Source organism: Carassius gibelio, chromosome B9, assembly GCF_023724105.1.
Source record: "Carassius gibelio isolate Cgi1373 ecotype wild population from Czech Republic chromosome B9, carGib1.2-hapl.c, whole genome shotgun sequence".
Taxonomy (NCBI): domain Eukaryota; kingdom Metazoa; phylum Chordata; class Actinopteri; order Cypriniformes; family Cyprinidae; genus Carassius; species Carassius gibelio.
Genome location: NC_068404.1, coordinates 25810596 through 25831653, shown reverse-complemented (window position 1 = coordinate 25831653; position 21058 = coordinate 25810596). Strand labels below are relative to the sequence as shown.

Here is a 21058-nt window from a genome sequence, read left to right as displayed (position 1 = left end):
CTCCTCATTAGCGAGCGGATTACAGTTCCAGCTCGTTTCCAGTAACTTGCACTCTGCATCCATTAAGTTTGTTTTATATCCAGGGATAAATATGCTGTGAGTGAACTGGGGCAATTTGATAGCTTATACGACTGGAAAACAGTCCCAGTTCAGGTCCAGAATGGTAGATCATAGATGACTCATGAAGAAATTCCGCAACAAATATGAAAACAGGCATAATTCAATGAACAGTAAAACATCTTTGCAAGCTTTCTGGACATTCGAGCCAGAAAGACAGGCGCTGTGGAGCTGTTAGTGTAAAGATGACATCAATCAGACAAGCCAGGCTTACTTTAATGAAATCTAAACATCACAAAGACATATATTAAGCTGTAAAGTTTTTAAAAACATGCATACAGAGGCAACAGGGCCCTAAACTTCATGTATCAAAGCAGCATGTACATTCTTGACGACTGATGTCTGTCTCTTTGCCTCCTGAGTGTGAGATGTGTAAGGCAGCACTGTGTAAATCTCTGGTAATGAAACATTCGGCGTCTGCGGGCCAGCATTCATTCCAAGGTGAGCCTCTTACCATTGCTAACAGCTCCTTCTAGTGGTCAAAATCTCAGAGGTGAGCTAAATCCAGCAGAATAGACCCACACAGACACTCAGGCTTGTACAGCTGGGTAAAACAAGAGACAGCATGTATAAAAAAGCACAGAACAATCAAAATAAATGAAATATTGTATGCAGTTCTTTAAACTTGCTGTCACACATCTGACAAAGCAATTTCAAAGAAAAACAGAGCAACCCATTGATGGGCTTTACATATGGGACATGTGCAAATGCCATTTTGGAGCCCTCTATAAGACAAAACAGGGACATGTAAACAGCAGAGGACCATTTGGACACAGAGCGAACAATACGGTTAAACACTGGTGTCTGTTAAATCTCATCTAAATTGTGGTTTAAGCAGTTCAAAGTTCAGAACAGGTAGGTGTAGATTGCCTATTCTTAAACTGCCACCCGCATGAGAGAAAAGAGATGTTAAGCATTTACCACAGTATTCTCCACACACCTCAGCTGCTTTTAATTGTGTGCTGGAGTGTTACATGCTTCACGGGTGCCATCAGTAGCTGTTGTTGCTTATGTTGCTCAGACATTTCTACAGTTTTGTAGCAAGGGTTGAGCTGTAACACCATGAGTTTAACCATTTAGAAAGAAGTTACATCACTAGATGATTGACACCCTTATGAGAATATAATCTGATTTCGTGATCGTGTTAATGAAGAATACATGACAGAAGTGCTATGATCCGAATCAGCAGCTTCTCCCGTTTAATTTGATATATAGCATTCACTTGTGACACTTTCAAAACTATTGCTTTATAGTAGTTTTCAGTTTCTTTTTTGCTGGAAATATGCCCCACATGTGCGCAATTTCGAACTGAAATGCTTGAAAGCATAACCATTCTTTTGAACAACAAGTAAATTTGATTATCCATGTTTTCTATTAGTGCTACCGGTAGGTTGTATAAGCAGCACACTAATTTAAACGGTTTATGGATAAGTAGTCAATTTCAAAACTACTTTAATTTGCAGAAGACAAACATGGGAATATTATGTCAAAGTTTGAGACACGCAGAGCAAAACAAGACAGAGTTAGACGTTAAAACCAAACACTCCCCATTCTCCCTTACTCATACATGTTCTCTGCGCGCACTAATATACGGGTGGTGCAGAGCGATTCTAATCGTGCTCTTTTGTGTGGATTCTCTATGTATGTGAGCAAGGGTCTTTATCATGTCACATCGATGTTGCCTTTTGACGCGTTTCGTCTTTAATCTGCTGGAAAGCCGCTGAGCTCCGTGCACGAATCTGACGCTATATTCTACCGACCACAAAGTGCACGGAAGATCTCAGTGGAGCATATCTTCGATTTTGCATGGATTTGTGTTGTGCTCTGCGCTCTTGGCATCACTGCGTAAAAGACTGATCCTATTGCCGGGGGGGGGGGGGGGGGCGCTGGCGCTGCGCCACGATCTGGCAAGTGCGCCTCCCTTCACCGCTGTTTGGCTTATTCATAGTTAGGGGTTTGGGTTTGGCTGTTTTTAAAAAGGCAAGCACTGCTGTGAAGTTGATCAGTCTGCTCAGAAAACTTACAGAGGGGAAAGTGTTTTGGAATCGGAAAGTCCAGAATTTCAGTGCGCAACCACTTGCGCACAAACTGGACTACTGGAGAATACCCAAGTGAAACATTTTATATGTATATATTTATATGAAAAATCCACCGGATTCGTCTTCATCGTCTATTTTCTACATCAAAGACTGTTTTTTTTTTCTTCTTCTCATTTTTAAGACACCCCAACCTGTGCTTTCACTTTGCATGCGGAGTTTTCACTCGAATCTGAGCCAAACGTTCACGCGTTCTCATATCTGGTTCTTGCTCTCTTTTTTTATTATTTAAATCGGACCTCTTTCACTTTGAAACGAAGCATGGCTCTTCTTGTGCTGGGTACATTTCTCACGGCGTTGTCCATCAGCGGAGGCTCTTTCGTGCCGTGCGAGCCGTGCGATCAGAAGGCGCTCTCCATGTGTCCTCCGGTCCCGGTGGGCTGTCAGCTGGTGAAGGAGCCCGGCTGCGGCTGCTGCTTGACTTGCGCTCTGGCGGAGGGGCAGGCGTGCGGGGTGTACACCGGTACATGCACGCACGGACTGCGCTGCCTGCCGCGTAACGGCGAGGAGAAGCCGCTTCACGCCCTGCTGCACGGTAGGGGAGTGTGCACGAACGAGAAGGGATACAAACCACCGCACCCACCCATTGGTAAGTTGACTGGAAAGCAGTGCGCCTTTGTTGCACGGAAGCATCGTTGCGTTGAGATCGTGTATCTGGTGGGAACTTTGTGGCTTGCGCTGATCTAGTTTTATGGCGTGCGCATGTTTCTGCATGAGCTTTTCTGTGTTGTGGCCGGGCTGCGCTGCTCAGTGCTGTTTTCCATCATATTCCAGCGCTGTAAATCATTGGGATTAGTGAAGCCTGTTTATGTTTCATCCAAAGCCAATTATTAACAAAACGGTTTCCATCTTCACGCTGCAAAGGCACATATACAAAAATCACCGTGGTGGGACCGGGTTTTCTGGTAATGTACCATAGTATTTTTGGACGCACCTTAGAGTATGATGTAAATGCCAGTACCATTGTATCATCATCAGATACGTTACAGTTTGAGCATTTTATAAAGAGTATGGAATAGTTGTATTTTAGTCAAAATCAAGTGGGTTTTTTTGGAATGGTATCATTGGGACTACCATTGTATTTTGGACATATATCATGGTACTACCGTGTTTCATGCCATTTACCATAATAGCATCTTAGTATTGTTTTGAAAGTTCCAATATAAACCCATCACTGTGCCTAGTCATTGTAACTGTACTTTTTTATAAGGCATATATCAGTGTACCATGATATTGCCTCATACCATCACTGTACCTTTTTTGTACTGAAGCTGCATCTAAAGCATCATATAATGCATTTACATAGAAATTATGTGCAGTGAAATGTATGAAAGTTGTGAATAAAATATTAGCCTATAAATATATGCTTCATTGCATTTCATTGGCACAGAAGCAAAGCAGCATCAGATTCAGCAGAACTGCATAATTTAGTATGCTCCTCAAAACTTAGTAAAGATGCCTGAAGATGCCTAACTCTATATTGCCTTGCTTTGTGCTTAGTAGTGATTTGGCAATGGCGTTTGTTTGTTGCTCTGCTGACATTACGGACTCATCCATTGTTATGATCACACGTCTCATCATTGTACGTTGTACCCACGCCCCATGATACATTCTTGATTGAGATTCTAGGTTGTTCTGAATTTAGGTCTAAGTCTGTGGGTGGTGTTGAGGGTCGGATTACCGTTCAAAGATTAAATCCAAGGGGAGGAGGGTAGCCACAGTGTCTCTACAAGCCAACCTATGTGCAAAAATCACACGTTTACAAAGAGTAATCATGCATGGCATGCATATTTATTTACATTTACGCATTTGCCAGATGCTTTTATTTAATGCACTCAAAGCTTTCCTTGGGAATCAAACCACTAACACTGGCATTGTTGATGCAGTGCTCTACCCGTTGAGCTACATTCAAAAATACAGTGTTGGGTTACAGAACTATATATTTTAGACTTCAGCAATGCTTTATCTAACAAGACAGCACATATTCTTAAAACAGATGAGGTTCAATTCAGTCGTGGGCTTTCACCACGACCGTTTGTACACAAATACAAACCCCTCAACACACAGGTGCACATCAGAAAAACCTGTTTGTCTCTATCTGAAGTCCTCTGATGAGTGTGGTTGCTGGTTTACCCCTTCTGTGATTGCAGTGGGCACACAGTCGAGCCCTTGTGATTCAGCAGAATGTCTGTGGAGCCGATCTATCAAGAGCTGTTCGTCAAGCAAGGGGATGAATTTAGAGGGACGCTTCTAGCCTCCCATGGTATTCGGTTTCAGCCTGGTTTTACTAGCTAGGCAGGACAGACAGAGAGGGAGAGAGAGAGAGAGATGAGAGAGAGAGGGAGGGAAAGAGGGAGAGAGGTCAAGCGCCCTTGCCCGCATTAGGATTCAGAGCCTTTTGGCCCTGTGTCTTCCAGATCCATTTTTATGCTCCAGCACGCCTTAGTTTCACAGTTGTGCAAACATAAAATACAAGTTTAGAATGGAAACATGTCTCACTCACATGAATGGTGTCATACCTTCATGGTCTTTAATGCTGGGGCTCACGGTTTAAAGATTCAGTGTTCAAAGCCAAGTACAATAAACGACGCCAGACTGTCATTTAGCTCCTGGATTGGCAAATACTGCATATACTGCCAACGATCACAAGGGACACTTTCTGTTCGGACATGCCATGTGGAACTTGGATGCAGTTGCCAGCCGATATGACTACAGTCATCTTGCCCAAAAGAACTGTATGCTGCGTTCGCAACAACCACAGGTCTGACTCTAAGAGCATGCAAGTGAACAAACGTAAAGAAATGGGCAAAAAGCACTTGGCTGTTTTATTCGGTTAATTCAGTATCGCTGATTTATGCGCTTTATTTACCCACTAGAGACGTTGCTACAACTAAACAATGATTACAAGGGAATGGAATTCTATTGCCTGTCTGTCATCTAATTTTTATATTGTGCCACAGACAAAACTCACGGAAACATATACTTGCTTGCAACATCAGACTGACATTGAAAGATATACGGCTCGCTTCACTGAATAGCACATGAATAGATCTCTTACACGTTTTGAAAGTGATGCCCAGCTTTTTGAAATCTACATTACAGAATACTTTTGTCTCTTTATTAACCATAATCCCAACAGTGCCTGTATATCAAGTGCCCAGTCATCCTTTCAGAGGTATGCAAGTAGGGAACCTATTTGGCACGCTTAAATGACTTCTTCCAGTAAAGTTTAACAGCAATCGGTCCAGCTTGCATTTGTCATTGGCACCTGGAAAGCTAGAGAGTGAGTAACAGCTGTGAAGAAAATCAGCTCACACAGTAGTCTCGTCTCTGTCAGAAACGTGATTACTGGGCAGCGACATCCTCCCGCTGGGCCCTGCTTAAATAGAAACACATGTCAGGCTGACCAAAACAGTGAATGGACAAAAACAATCTATTTAATCTATGGTTTTACTGCTCACGTTTAGAAAATGTAACCAGACAGCAGGGCTGTAACCATGTGGTTGAGCAGAAGACACCGACCTGTTGAAACCTCCTGTCATGTGCTTCAGGGCGGTGGAGTGGGGCCGCAGTGTCACATTTCTTCAGGGAAAGAGAACAAAAGGTGCCTAATTTCTTGCCTGCAGCACAGGTTCAGATGTGGTTCCAAAGTGCTACCTCAAATTTTGTGCCCTGCAGGATTCTCGGGTGGACAGAAAAGATAGACAGCACAAGACAAAGTCGATAGTTCTTATAGCGTTGTTACATTTAGTTGTCGAGTATCATGGCAAAGGTGGTGTGGTGACCTAATCTGGCCTGCTTAGGGTAGCTGATTTCTTTGAAAACTACTGGTAACGCTCATTCTCTGAGCCACACACATGTTGTGTGCATAACAAGTATACTTCCTTTTGCACTAAAACCGGGTGACATGACGAAAATCGTATTTTATGAGTAACTTTATATAACTTTATATTAAATAAGTGGTTTACATGTTGAAACATAAGTTTGGAAAACCTAGTGAATTAAGTGCAAATAAAAGTTATTTTTGATGCAAACAAAATGATTATTGTCTCACATCAAATAAAACTCAAAATATGTACTATTTAGTGCTTTCAAACGATTCATTGTGATTAATCGCATCCAAAATATAAGTTTTTGTTTATACAATATATAAGTTTGTACTGTTTATATTTATTATGTATATATAAGTACAAACACATGCAGGTATATGTTTAAGAAAAATATGCCATGTTTATTTATTAAATATATTTTTATATAATATTAAATATAATAATGTAAATATATAAATGTAAACACGTAAGTATTTTCAAAATAATTACTGCATGTGTGTTTATTTATATATACATAATAAACACAGTACACATACATATAGGAAACAAAAACCTTTCTTTTGGATGCGATTAATCACGATTAATCGTTTGACAGCACTAGTACTGTTACTTATTAGACTTAGAAAACTTAAAACAAGTAGTTATGACTAAAAAGCTTAAAAAGGTTTGCATATGAAATTATCATGCCGTAATATATATAATATATATTAATATTATTATTTATTTTTGGGGTATAATCTAACAAGTTAAGTGCAAAAATAAAAAAAAGTCTCATTTGATTCTCTTTTTTTTTACTTGTTAACACAAACATAATGAATATTCATAATAAATCAATCAATCTAATCTTATATATATATATATATATATATATATATATATATATATATATATATATATATATATATATATATATATATATAGTCCTCAACTTGTTTATGGACACACTTCGTATTTTCAAATTGCTGCTTGTTTTTCTTCTTCTCATGTGTAAATAATGTAAAGCAGTCCTGCCCACTGATAGCCATGCAAATATATCTTCCATGGTTTAACTCGTACAGTATAACAAAATCTCAGGTTGACACAGTTTTGCCATCGTATTGCCCAAGCCGTATCTCCTATAGTTTAAAATCTTCAATATATCCCATCCTTCCTTTTGAAAATTCCTAATAATGTTTCAGATTAGGGTTTAATTCACTTTCCCTTCATAAATAATTACATACCAACTTCAAAAGATTATATACAATCTTAATAGTAATTATAAAGATTGATGTGGTTTGGATGGCTAAAATTTGCTTGGAAAAAGATCTTGCCTAGTTTAGAAGAGGAAAGATTGTAGCTAGATACCCTTGGTGGAAAGATGCCTTGAGCTAACAGACAGTATCGCTCTCTTGCCATTGTCTGAACTAATTGAAATCAGCAACTGGGAGTGATCCATTGATGTCCTGAAGAGCACCTCCTGAGTTCATGTTTCGAAGTGTTGATGGCATGAGACACGGTCAGGCGATGAATAGGTGCGCACATGTGCTTTCAGCCTGAATTACAGGGGACTTGTTTGAATAGTAAGTTGTATGATGGCTTTCTTGGTCGTAACCGATAGAGTATTGCAACATGGAAACTTTTATCCCAAATCAGTAAGGTCTTGCTCTTAATGTTGCTTTGTAGTTTGTGATTACCCAATTTTTATGGCATTAGTGCTTGGTTGCATTTGTGGTGTTTTCTCCAACAGAGGCCCAAACATGTTGTGGACACGGTCCAGGCTTTAAATATTTAGCAGTGGAACCTTGCCAGGGATGCCATGGTCAGTCTGTGACAATGAATGCAAGACAAAGCAGAAAGGCCTGCTTCAAGAACGACTTTCAAAGGCGAGCTAGTCTGAATATTTAACAATAGCAAGACCTAATTCCAACCGTGCATGCTAATAAGACACTAAAACACATGGTTTGAGGGCCTAGAGTAGCATTTCTCGGCTTGTTTGGCAGCACGTTCTTAAAAAAAGAATCAGACAAGGTGACAACTCAACTGAGAAGGAGATCTGCTTTCATCATTAGCCCCCAAGCTGTAAGAAACTGTGGATATTCATGAAGTATAATTGCCCAGCACATGTGTAAATTATTAAACAGAGCCCTATCAGATGCATCTCCTTTGGCCAAGCTCAGGTCCCTTTATCTTAATGAAAAGTTTTGCAAGACCAAGAGGAGAGACACCAATACCTCTTCTGCATTCTTTCCAAAGCTCATTTGAATAGACAGGCTACACGTGATACGTCTGGTTTGGCCGGGCTCCAGCTTCTTGGCTTTGTGTCAGATGTTAAACACAGACCCGCTAAACCTTTACAAGCTGGGGACCACGAGCATGGAAAAAGTGATTTTGGTCCTCACTCCAAAAAGCCTACAGCAGAAAAGACGAATTTAATGGTTTGTAAACTATAGGTATTGTTGATTTCACAAACACAGTGTGTTTGTGCCACGTACGGCGAGGAAAAATCATGAAAACAGCCATGAAGAATTGTTCAAACCCAGTCGTCCTGTGCACTCCCATTTGAAGAGTACATTTCCAAGCCATGTAAATCTCCCTCTAGGCAAACGCCCCTACGACATTTCCATGAAGCAGTCTCAGATTAGGTGGCTTCAGGAGCCTGAACCTGCAGGGAAATCTGTACAGAAATTTCAGTCTGCCAAGTCATGAGTTGCAGGATTGATTTCAAAGAGACAGCACCATGCTCTGATTGTAACTTCAGAAGCCAGGAAACCAATTCCTGTAATGACCAGGCAGCCAGCCCCGTGCGTCTTCAGGTCAGACAGACTCTTTCACCAACGGGCCGCTCCAGAACACCATGCCCCAGTCCACAGCAATGTGAAGCTCTGAAGCTCAGGGGGACTGTGAGGGCAGTTATCTCAATCATTTCTACTGGCTGCCTCAGCTGTCTGATAATGCCCTCTTGGCTATATGCACAAAAATACTTGGCAACCCAACAGCTTCAATATTCAGGCTTGACTCTGTATGTCCATTTCCATTCTTTCTGATTCTCAAAATCCACTCTAAGATGCAATTGCAATAAATAATATACTATCTACCTTATAATTTAATATCAGTCTATTTAGTATAATAATTACCTTACGCTATGCCGATCCCTTACCCAATTATTTACAAATTGAATACTTTCCAAATGCATGAACAATTTGCTAGGTAATATTTCTTGCAATAATAAACAACATGAACTGTTTTTTGCTGCCAAGCAGTGCTATTTTAGTAATATATATTAATTTTCATTTAAACTTTGAAGTTAAAAGGTCATTTTTAAAGGTTTAAAGGTCAGATTTGTTTTCTTTTTTTCTAGTTTTTAGACAATTTTATTTTAGTTTGTTATGTTAGAACTTTAAGTTAGCTAAGTGAAAACAAGAAAAGTTTCATTGGCAACTAGCTTAAAATAAGTTTCCTTTTCTTTCTGTTGAATTTTATTTTATTTCAAATAACAAAAGTGTTTGTATGGTTTTAGATTTAGTTAACTAATAATTCTGTTGCCATGCAACATGGTGCACTAATATAGAAAGTGCAAAAACAGGTGTGCATTTGTTAGTGTTTCACAATTGTTACACGACTATGTCCCAATTTACAAAATGGATAAAAATTGATTTAATGCATAATGAGTTTCATGCCAGCATTAGATCTGAAAGGAAACAATATTTCATTTAAACTTTTATATTTAAACCTATCCTAAACAAATAAACAAAAGCAATAACTACTATTAAAATGCCATTTTGTATTGCAAATTTGATAAAGAATAATGTATCAGATGATTTTGTTAGTTTGGATGGTGAAATGTCAATGCAATTATATATCCTGACTTTGTATGCTTAGTGTTAATGATCTGTTAATCTCCTCTGGAAGTACTACTATGTTTGGCTTCTCTCTGCATAGTTCAAGTGTTCAGTTTTATGAAGCTCAGCTTTGTCCAAAATTATTTGAATTCAGTGGAAAGACAGTTTATAAGTAGAGACATGTATCCTGTGGAGTTTTACAATCAAACTATATGTGCTTGAATTACTTGTTCTGTAATATCTCCACATTTTCCCCAGACACATGTCGACAGTTACTACCCACCTAGCCTTTGATTCCTGCAGAAGAACATTGTGGTTGTCATGGTGTAAAGGTTATTGTAGACTCGCGTAGCCAGACCTTCAGACTGACGGCTGAAGGTTTGGAATTCATGGCAGCTTTCATTGTCCGAGGCCCGTCCCATGAGGCCGTTTGACCGAAATGTCAAACAACCAATCACAGTTTGTTTCGTTCATTGTCACGTTTCGGGCATGGAAACGTTGCCACAATAACAAACCGGTGTAAAACATACTTTTGAAAATGCAGTGTTTAGTTGATTATGATGAGCACTCGTAATGTGAGGGGATTTGGCATCACAGCATCTTTGTTTCCAGGCGGAACGTTACAGAAAGAGACACACACATCTCCCGGCAATCCTGTATAATTCAACCAATTCGACGACGACTTCGAAACTTCTGTAGTATTTCCACTTGTGTGTACCGTATGCATCAGACCTATAACCAACAGTCCGTGGGTGTAACCTCTGAGGCTGAGACTATGGTTATTGAGACTTCAAGTCCTTCAAGTGTGCCTCTGAGCTGTTAAGGATCTTTAGAAAAATCTGTTTCTATTCAGCAGTATAACACAGAGTATTCAGCAGTATAACACAGAGGTACATTCAACAGTTAGGTTGTATAAAAATCCAAACAAATAGAATGAGATTTTAGATTTTTAACCCAGTTGGATGTTTAGTCATGCATAGCCAAGTGTTTCAACCTGGGATAGGTTGGGTCGGGGGTGGTCATCAGCTGTTGATCCTGCCACCACCCTCTGTAAACAAATGCATAGAAAACATTTGGGGGAAAAACTCATTCGCAACTAGGATGTGTAAATATCTTAAAGCCTTTGGGGAGGTTTTTATAAGATATTTCCCAGGTTTTTGTAAGTCCGTTTTAATTTTGAATTGTTGAAGGCAGACGTAGGACACTGAGATCATCACTGGTGACAATGATCAACCAGTCATCTAATAATGAACTTCAATACGCATCAGTTTGTTTGTTGTTAGGATGACAAAAACATTTTTTATACGTTTTTAGGCTGGTCTGCCTAAAAATCAAATCATACATTGTTGATATTGTATGAATCATACGTCAAAATGTGTGGCTTATTGCTAATACATTCAGTTTTTGCCTGGTGGAGGGAAAAATCTCATGCATTAACTTTAAAGAACCCAAGAAAACTAGACACATGAATATAATAGAGAATAATAGAGATTCAAAACACCATATTAACACCCTGGCAACCACTTTAACATCATGCTGATGATTTTGCACTTGCACTCACATTTCCATGCAGTAAAAATCTAGTTAATGCTTATTATTTGATTCTCTTTGTCTTAGATCGTGAATCAATAGAGCATGATGATACAGTGAAGCCAGACACGCCTGAAGACCAGATTCCTAAAATTCCCCTTTACCCCAAACCAGACGTAATCAACAGCATGAAGAATGCTGCAGTGCGCAAGGACAAGAAGAAACAACTGGAGAAGCATCGGTCACTGGTGTTGATGGACTACTCCCCCCTTCCACTCGACAAGCATGAGCCTGAATTTGTAAGTTGTGTGACGCAACAGCTGGAGTAAAATGATAGCTAGGCGTTAAATACTGAGGTGATGATGCAACTCACCATGTGTTCATCTGACACAGGGTCCCTGCAGAAGGAAACTGGATGGAATCATTCAAAGTATGAAAGACACCTCCCGCGTCATGGCTCTTTCCCTCTACCTGCCTAACTGTGACAGGAAGGGCTTCTTCAAGCGCAAACAGGTAAAACGCTTTTTACTTTTATGGTATAATATTAACATTGACATCTAATATGATTCACTTTTTATCGCTGATTAACAGTCAGTCCACGTTAACTCAAGAAATTAGTTCCAAACAGAACCGTTGCGCAACACACAATGGTTTTACTTTGATGAATGAATCTGCATTTATGATTGCTGAGTGATTCAGTAAGCTACTCACTTTTTGAACAAATCGGTTCAGTCAGTGATTCGAATGACTCACTTAAAAAGACCACCGCTGTCGCCACCTATTGGTGTATTGATGTAATATGCGAATAGAGTCACTTAAAAATCCTATCACTATTACATTGATTGTCAGCCTTTTTGGAACAAACAGCCAAAAAAAGTAAACAATAGAACTAACTTAAAGTAGTTATAACCATGTCCAGAGAACCTGTTACTTTACTATTCAAAGATACATGTTACAAAATACAATTTATGTCAAGATATATCTTATATCCCATTTGATTTATTATTATTATTATTATTTATTTTTTGGTGCTCCACGAACTCAATCCAAGGGGTTGGATTATTGAACACATTTGTAAAATTATGACCATAAATCAATTGATTTTTATATTTATGAACTGATTTCAACACCAGTCATCTAACATCAATTAATTCATTCATTCTTATAGTGAGATTAATTAGCTTGCTGCCAAACATGAATTCAAGTGCACCACTTCAGTTTCAATGGTGAAAGAGTGTGAGGTAAAACTTTTTAAATGTAAAACTGAACTGGTTACACTATATTTCAAGGTGTCAGTTACTGTGTTATTATACATTTGAGTACTGAGTAATATCAAGTAACTACATGCACTTATGGTTCGGGTTAACATTAAGGTTACTTGCATGTAATTATGCATAATTACTTAAAACAAAGTGTTACCAAAATATTTTACGACAGCAAACTATCCGGTAATAGTTGAGACATTACTTTTGAGTTGAGCTTGCAGTTTTATGACCCTTTGTCCCTGGTCCACCCTGCAGTGCAAGCCCTCCCGTGGCCGGAAACGAGGCATCTGCTGGTGCGTGGACAAATATGGCGTGCAGCTGCCCGGCACTGACTACAGCGGCGGTAACATCCAGTGCAAGGATTTGGAGAACAGCAACAACAACGAGTGAGAATCAACCCACCCTGATCACCAGACCTAGGGCCCACCTCCTTGTCCTGTCCCACCAGTCTACCCGCCAGTCACTTTGAGATTTTGATGCAAAACGACAAAGAAACACAACAGCTATAACAAATACGAACAATCAGACTAAAAAGAAAATGTTAATGTGAGATGATCCACAGGAAACATTTTGACTGGGCGCTCATCTCTCTCTCACTGGACTCAGCCAATCAGAGGAGCCCCCTTCTAGAGATGAGTCCCGGCAACAACAATAATAGAAAATGCTAAAAAAAAAAAAAATATATATATATATATATATATATATATATATATATATATATATATATATATATATATATATATATATATATATATATATACATACAATTATATATTTTTATAGAAGCTGGGGTTTGAGCACCATAATGTTTTGTTTAAAGTTAACATAAAACAAACAAAAAAAAAAACAAAAAAAGAAAAGAATATATGGCATGTTGAATATTAACAGGGCTATCTTGGTCTTTTACATCTTTTGCTGTCAAGTTATCAAAGGAGATAGCAGGAACTTTTACTATTTGAAAAAAAAAATGTGTGGTTTTCCCAAAAGAAAAGAAAGAAAGGAAAACACATGGTAGAGATCTGCTGATACAGTCATCTCTATCTGGCTTTTTTTGGTCCTGTCAGAGCACTTATTCATTGGGGTACCTGCTTGGAAATGTGTAACTTCACCAAGTTCAGTGTATGTGTGTATGTACGAGTGTGCGCTTGCGTGCGCACGTGTGAGCAATGAAATATGGCGATAGCTTTCAAAACATGTTTTTTTTTTTTTTTTTTTTTTTTTTGTGGCATACCCCCCCCCCCCCCCAGATCATAGTAAAAACCAAGATCCCATTAGACAAATCTGTTTCAGTGGCTCTAGATTTTGTAGCTTACCTAATATGCCAACCGTGCCTATGTAAACAGACGCTGCCACGCAGAGTTACACTGGGCTCGAACTAAAAAAAATAATAATAATAATTCCACACAGAATTAATCAATGCCCATGCCTAGAAAAGAAAAGGCCACTCTGGAATAGTTTCGTATCAGATATTGTGGCATCTGGGCCAAGTTAGAATCGAGACAGATGCTGTAACCCTTAAACGCTCCCAGCATTTGCGTTTGAACTTTGACGGACGTTCACCGCACAGAGCGGTAGTTTCTTTCTGTCTGTAATGTTTTGTTTTTCTTTTCTGTACAACTTTTGTTTTGTGCTGTTTCCTTTGACTTAATGGAGGTAATGACAGTCCACTTATGAGCCATGTTCCTCGACCATGTGGTTTCACCGAAACCTTGGTATGTTACCTTTAACTCTAGATTATTGAATGTGTTTTCTTTCTTTTTTTTATTTTTATCCTTAACAAACAACCACAACCATCAGGTGCTCAGCATAGGAGTGTTAGCATTATCAATTTGCATATTTCCATCTGACCTGTCACAATGACAACTTGCTCATTTGAATGCAGGTCAGACCACTTTGTAAGCTCCGCCCACTTTGACTGTTCACCAATAGGTAATAGCTCTTTTGGTCAGCACAATGACACATTTCATTTGTATTCCTGTATTTCATTGGTGTTATTAACCACGGTGGAAACAGAAGGTGTGTTTCATTAGTGTCGTTAAGTGTGAGTTTCTGTGTGCGAGTCTCAGTGCCTTCCTACATGCAAATACATTTGAATGGTGACGTGAATGTTACACAATAGCCAAGGGGAACGAAACAACCTTTTTATATTGACGAAGGACCTCAGTTGCTTTCAAATACAGCATCAGATTAGAAATGAAATCCATTACATTACATTGTATGTCAAGCAGCTATCAGATATCGTTCCCTGTGCCGAGGCTAAGATAGGGAGAGACCGTAGTCCAGCTAGCGCTAGCTCATTTACTGTTATTTCTCTTACGAATAAGCTGACGATTGATTTGACAGAGACTGCAAATGTGTGTAATTGCTGACGAGAGTATTTTCAATCAAGCTATACATCACACAGGGATACTCACCGGTTGGCTCTTGAAGTTGAGTGAAGCCATTTCCCTGCCACAATGGGTCCGTTCGGATCTTATTTTAGGGCCCAAATTATAAAAGTTTCACTGCTAGGAGGGGGCTAAAAAAATAGTTGCTAACACCGTACCCTGTAGGGTTGCAACTTTCTAGATCACGCAAGTACCCATCATAACCAGGCCCGGACGGAATCCATGCATCCGCATTTTCTGTATTTTGAATGTGGAGTTTTGAAAAGCAGAAATTTGCGAATGCCAGGCATTCCGATTTGGCGGAATTCCACGCACAAAGATTTCGTGTGGGCCTGGCTGTGATTTGAACTAACCACAGGTCCACAGAATGTAACCATTGCATGTCAAAAAAGAATTGCGAATGACAATTGGCTCTCAAATGGAAGGTGGCATGAAAAAGAAAGAGTGAGTTCAGGGTGTGTGGGTTAACCAGATTTTAGCAGGTGTCTCGAGTACGTCGTGGAGGCCTAGTCTCCTCTGTTATTGCACAATTAGCCTCGTAGGTGTAGGTCACCACAGGGCGAAATCAGTAATTAACATTATCCAGGTCCTGATCCATGCTGAAAGCCCCCTCCCCAATTTAAAAAAGCAGCTTGCACTTAATTCCTTACCTTGCCACAGGTTTATTGCCGTCTCAAAGTGAATCTCAGTTCAGGTATAGGAGCAGGAGCAGGCCTCGGACAAATACCCTGCCTGAATACCTTTGACAGGGGCTTCACAGCCCAAGCCTAAGACCCACATCATCATTCAGTGGGTTAACCATTAACACAAATCTACCAATCACAGTCTATTCTCCATCTACTCTTAATAGACTTTGTGTCTCAGTGATATCCGGGAAGAAGGAGAGCGGGTGAGAGCCTCAAGTGGTGATCTTGTGCTGGGCCTCCTTTCACAACACACAATACGTACTGCAAAAATGTATTTCTGAATCAGTATTTGTGTCTCGTTTTCCAGTAAAGTCATCCAAACGACTTTAATACTAATTGAATTTACTTAAAAAGCAAAGTTGCTTTCAGACCATATCTTGAACAACATTTAAGGACATGTTTGCCTATACGGTTAACAAAAATCAACTTGGCCCAAAGCTAAAATTAATGTACTCAGCTTTATGTTTCAAACCGGGTGGCTTTAATTTCTTCTTTAGAACACCAAAAGAGAACGTTAGTAAAATGTCCAAGCTTCTCACTTCCATAGGGTGGGTCAAGCTCCAAAAGATGCACAATAAAATGCTGTAGGTGAACTTTGTGTGACAAATGTAATTCATTCAAACTTTGCCTTGAAAATCTTGCTTGAAATCCATGGTCTCCATTCACTTTCCATTGTAGGGAAAAGTGCAGCTTGGAAAAACTCTAAATTTGTGTTCCATGGAAGAAAGAACATCAGTGAGTAAACAATGCTAGAATTTTCCTATAATTCAAATTCTTTGAAAACGAGTGTTGTCTAGTGATTTTGTTTTAAGAATGTCTAGATATTTGTACTGAAAAACCAGACAAAAATACTAATTTTTGCAGTGCTTCACACTTCACAGTAGAAAGTTTAGATGGACAGTCTCGGAATCTGATAAGCAGGCATGCAACAAGTCAAAAAAGTGTTTATACGAAAATCATGAATATTGAAAAGACGATGCATTATGCTGAAAACCATTTTACCTTGTTTCCCCAGGTTGTAGAATCCATCTGGGTGTCATTGTGAGAATGGGAAAGAAATGTCATTAATGTGATTTTGATCCATTCTGATTTGCAATTAGTGGAAACAGACTATCGATTGCCAGGACGCAGCATGTTGCTTTTGTGCTTATCTGCTTTCATCAGATTCCGAATCTCATACTTGGGTAGACAGCAGTGTTCATAACTCACACTACAGTAGAAACGACAGGTTTTCTTTCTTTCTCTGAATGCATAACAGTTTTTTTTTTTCTTTATTACTTTTCTTTTTTTTTGTGGATGAGAAAAGACTTGATGATTGACCACCTAAATGTGGCTTAAACTGGCATGTGAGAAAGACCCATTAGTGGCTGGAGGACTCTAAAAATGTTCAGCATTTGGAACTCTTATTAAAAACCAATAAAATGAAAAAAAAAAAAAATTATTAAGAAAGTGAATATCACTGTGTAATATTTATTCAACTTGTAATTTATGTACTCGTTTAACCTTTGTCTTTTTTTTTCTTTTTTTTTTTTTTGTTATGACAAAGCATTTATTTAAATAAAGTTATGTATTCATTTAATCTTGTGCAATAAATTTATTTGTACATTACAGGAATTTGATCTTGTTTATGAGAACAATTTAAATAAAGATTTATCACTAGCCAAGGCAGTAACCACAGGACAGTTTCCCAGATGTCACACCATTATCACACATTGCATGCAAATAAAAAGACAACAGATACTGTGGGATTTTAATGACCCAATAGACACACTATCTTGAATCATGATCATAACTTACCAAGTATACACTGCTTATTAATCCATCAGGTTGGCATATTGTAAAGGAATGTTCCAGGTGCTATCGACAGCAAGAAATTCAGCAATAATCACCTAAGTGTTTAATAAAATGCAACAGTAAAGCACTTACAATGGACATAAACAAAAAACACATTAATTAAAATGTGTTAGCATGAGAAAAGTGATAGAATCACTTGGATCTTATTTGTAAAGCTAGTCAATCTTCTATGACCAATGTCATGAAAATATTAAGTGCTAACTTTAGCATGATATACTTTCCACATTTTATAATAATATTAAAGTCATTAAAACTATAAAATAGCACAAATGGAAGTATTGGAATTATGTATTAAACCAAAATTTCATCCTTTTGAATGCTTTTTAAACAATATTAAAAGGGTTCACAAACATGCTGTTAATACGATTTATACATAATCAGATCATCATACATCTACCAATGTAATATATTAAAAATGACATTTTTACAGATCATACAATAAACATGCTTTTACAGCATAATGCATTCACGTGCTTAAAAAAAGACAATGTTAAAATAATTTTTGCTTTTAAACCCTTACTGTCCCAGGTTACTTCCATGTTAAGTTCTTTACTATTATCATTAAGATAAGGCTTATGTAATATGTGTATGTATGTGTTTATGTAATCACAAACATGACACACACACACACACACACACACACACTATAGTCAAATGGTCAGTCCACTGTGTATTTATGACATGCACACATCGTTCGTCTACTAATTCAATTGTCTTCATTGATGAATCAGGATTTGGGTGATTAACAGAGGAGCCCAGAGGAACTCGGCCTTACAGGATACAGGTTTATTTTGGGTGAAGACTTACTGCATTTAAACTCTGCCCGGAGGCAAGGCACCTGGCTTTCCACAGAAGTCAAAGAGATTGCTGAGGAACAAGGAAATCATTTACAAAAGAGCCCCAACATCAAGGGGGGATCTCTGACCGGCAGAAAGGACCAACATCTCCATTCGAATAAGTCAGGAAAGCAACAGAAAGGATAGATAATGTGGAGCCACATCACAAAGCCCCAGGGCAAGTTAGCTTGTACATTTAATGACTTCTTGGACACAAGCATCAAGCCAAAAAGGCAAAAGTGCCACTGATAAGAGCCTTTATAGCAAAAGATTGATAATAAATAGGTTAAGAGTGCATTTCTTGGGAGTTGAGAGTCAAACCCCTACTAGTAATGCTGCTTCTGCTCTGCTGATTCAATATGTGCATTTTTTTTTTAAATGTGATGTGAAATAGGTTGGACTCTGGCGAGACTTTAGTCGCCTCAAGGTAATCACTAATGCAGACATACAGGTGAAGTTCTTCCTGGGATAACTCAGGTTTACGGACTCCAGATGTGACGGATCAGGGCTTTGTCCACAGTCAAGCAGCATTCATTTGTAAGAGTCAGATCAAGTAAGGGGAAACGAAGCAGACCCGGAGAGGAACACGTGTCGGCGATTTGATTTGTGGGGCAGTGAACATGACAATTACTATAGCCTTCAAAGAAACTGACAACTGCATTTTAGACTTCAAAGCACTCACGTCTCTTTTATCACGTAATTAGCTGAACAACTATAGATGGCTCCATCTTATCACAACATGTGGCTCGCCACAGCACTCTTTCGCCTCAGAACACAATGATTAGAGTTTAGCTTTTCATCCTCAGCCGGTCCCTGCGTGAGGTAGGCTGCTCCTGTAATATTCTTGAGATTTGTTTACATTCTGCTTTCTGTTTTAAGGAAGGAATGCCAAAACAGATGTGATAAGCGCACATCACCTTCTGTACATCATGTAAAGCTTAAAGGGATAGTTCACCCAAAAATCATAATTATGTTATTAATAACTCACCCTCATGTCGTTCCAAACCAGTAAGACCTCCATTTATCTTCCGATCACAGTTTAAGATATTTTAGATTTAGTCCGAGAGCTCTCAGTCCCTCCATTGAAACTGTGTGTATGGTATACTGTCCATGTCCAGAAAGGTAAGAACAACATCTTCTAAGTAGTCCATCTGACATCAGAGGGTCAGTTAGAATATTTTGAAGCGTCGAAAATACATTTTGGTCCAAAAATAGCAAAAACTACTTTATTACGACTTATTCAGCATTGTCTTCTCTTCGGTGTCTGTTGTGAGAGAGTTCAAATAAAAGCAGTTTGTCATATCCTGTTCGCTAATGAATCATTCGATGTAACTGGATCTTTTTGAACCAGTTCACCAAATCGAACTGAATCGTTTTAAACAGTTTCCATCTCCAATACGCATTAATCCACAAATGACTTGAGCTGTTAACTTTTTTAATTTGTCTGACACTCCCTCTGAGTTAAAACAAACCAATATCCTGGAGTAATTCATTTACTCAAACAGTTCACTGACTGACTGAACTGATGTAAAGAGAGAGAGATGAACACCGAGCCGAGCCAGATAATGACACGTTCACGAGTCAAGAACCGGTTGCATCAGTTTTCGGATCACCAGTATTTCTTTCGGACAGTTAGATTCAATAAATCAGTTGAAGAAAACGGTTCACCGGTTCTTTTTTTTTTTTTTTTCGCTCGACGTAATGGCGTCATTGGCGATAATTGCCCTTGATTCAAGCCTTAGGTTTACCTGGGCTCATAACACTAGCACAGAATCAGTTCAGAATCAATCACCAAAAGAATCAGTTCGGTGCAGATGCTCTAGGTGTTTCTCAATGTAAAGGAAGGATCCTCGGAAGCCAGTATTTACAGGATGCTACGTCATCGACATCCGTCGAAGGACTGTTCCAATGTCGAGGATCCTCTGAATTTCAACCAAGGACTGAATCCTTCATTTGAAAAATATGCCATACACAGGAAAGGATGCATATGTGTATCCTTTGCGCTCTTCGCGCTCTCAGATCACCCACAATCCTATGCGCGCAGCTTTGCTATCTTGTTCAAAAATTCAAAAATGTCAAACGTTAGCAGAGTCTGAGCGTTAACGGTTTTTATTTATGTTACCAAACATTTGTTATAACTGTAGTAAATATTAGTAAAGTTGAACGTTTAAATGCCAGTACAAATTAATACTATATTCATATTGTAAATTATACAAATACAAATGGTTGAACCGGACCTGTCATTTTACAATTGTTAACTCGGTTGCGTCATCAGCATTTCTTTTATAAATAACTAGTTAAGTTTTCCAAAGTAATTTAACGATACCATTCACAGCGTTATTCAAACAGACCTTTTCACTGACATAATGACGAAATTACGTGCACTTGCTAGCCTGTTCCATTTACATGTTCTCCGAATGCTGAAGAGGAGTCTCGCCTAGCCTCTGAAGGAAGTGACTTGGAAGGATCAGTCCTGCCAAGGAAGTATCCTTGACATTGAGAAACGCCTGCTCTGTGTGTCGGTCTGCTTCACGCTGAATCACACATGCTCAGTATCATCAGCTCCTCGGTTCTCGAATCGGACGCGTCTGACAGAAACGGTTCTTGACTTGTGAACGAGTCATTATCTGGCTTGGCTC

At 38.9% G+C, this 21058-nt stretch overlaps 1 protein-coding gene across 2 annotated transcripts; it reads left to right on the top strand.

Moving 5' to 3' along the window:
- The first annotated feature begins 2073 nt into the window (after window positions 1-2073).
- LOC127964606 (insulin-like growth factor-binding protein 5) lies at window positions 2074-17343 on the top strand. Of its 2 annotated transcripts, none has more exons than XM_052564867.1 (4): window positions 2074-2802; window positions 11479-11690; window positions 11785-11904; window positions 12912-17343. In XM_052564867.1, exons 1-4 carry the CDS (start codon window positions 2475-2477, stop codon window positions 13044-13046), a joined length of 795 nt encoding a protein of 264 aa, XP_052420827.1. In that variant the 5' UTR covers window positions 2074-2474; the 3' UTR covers window positions 13047-17343. The 2 variants fall into 2 exon arrangements, with proteins under 2 accessions (XP_052420827.1, XP_052420828.1); XM_052564868.1 differs by having other exon boundaries at window positions 2098-2802; window positions 11566-11690.
- Window positions 17344-21058: the final 3715 nt, after the last annotated feature.

Bases quoted from the DNA above. Each gene is read 5' to 3' on its own strand.
- LOC127964606 (XM_052564867.1), top strand. From the start codon at position 2,475: ATGGCTCTTCTTGTGCTGGGTACATTTCTCACGGCGTTGTCCATCAGC. The intron at 2,803-11,478 runs GTAAGTTGACTG...TCTTTGTCTTAG, and splicing joins ACCACCGCACCCACCCATTG to ATCGTGAATCAATAGAGCAT. The intron at 11,905-12,911 runs GTAAAACGCTTT...TCCACCCTGCAG, and splicing joins GCTTCTTCAAGCGCAAACAG to TGCAAGCCCTCCCGTGGCCG.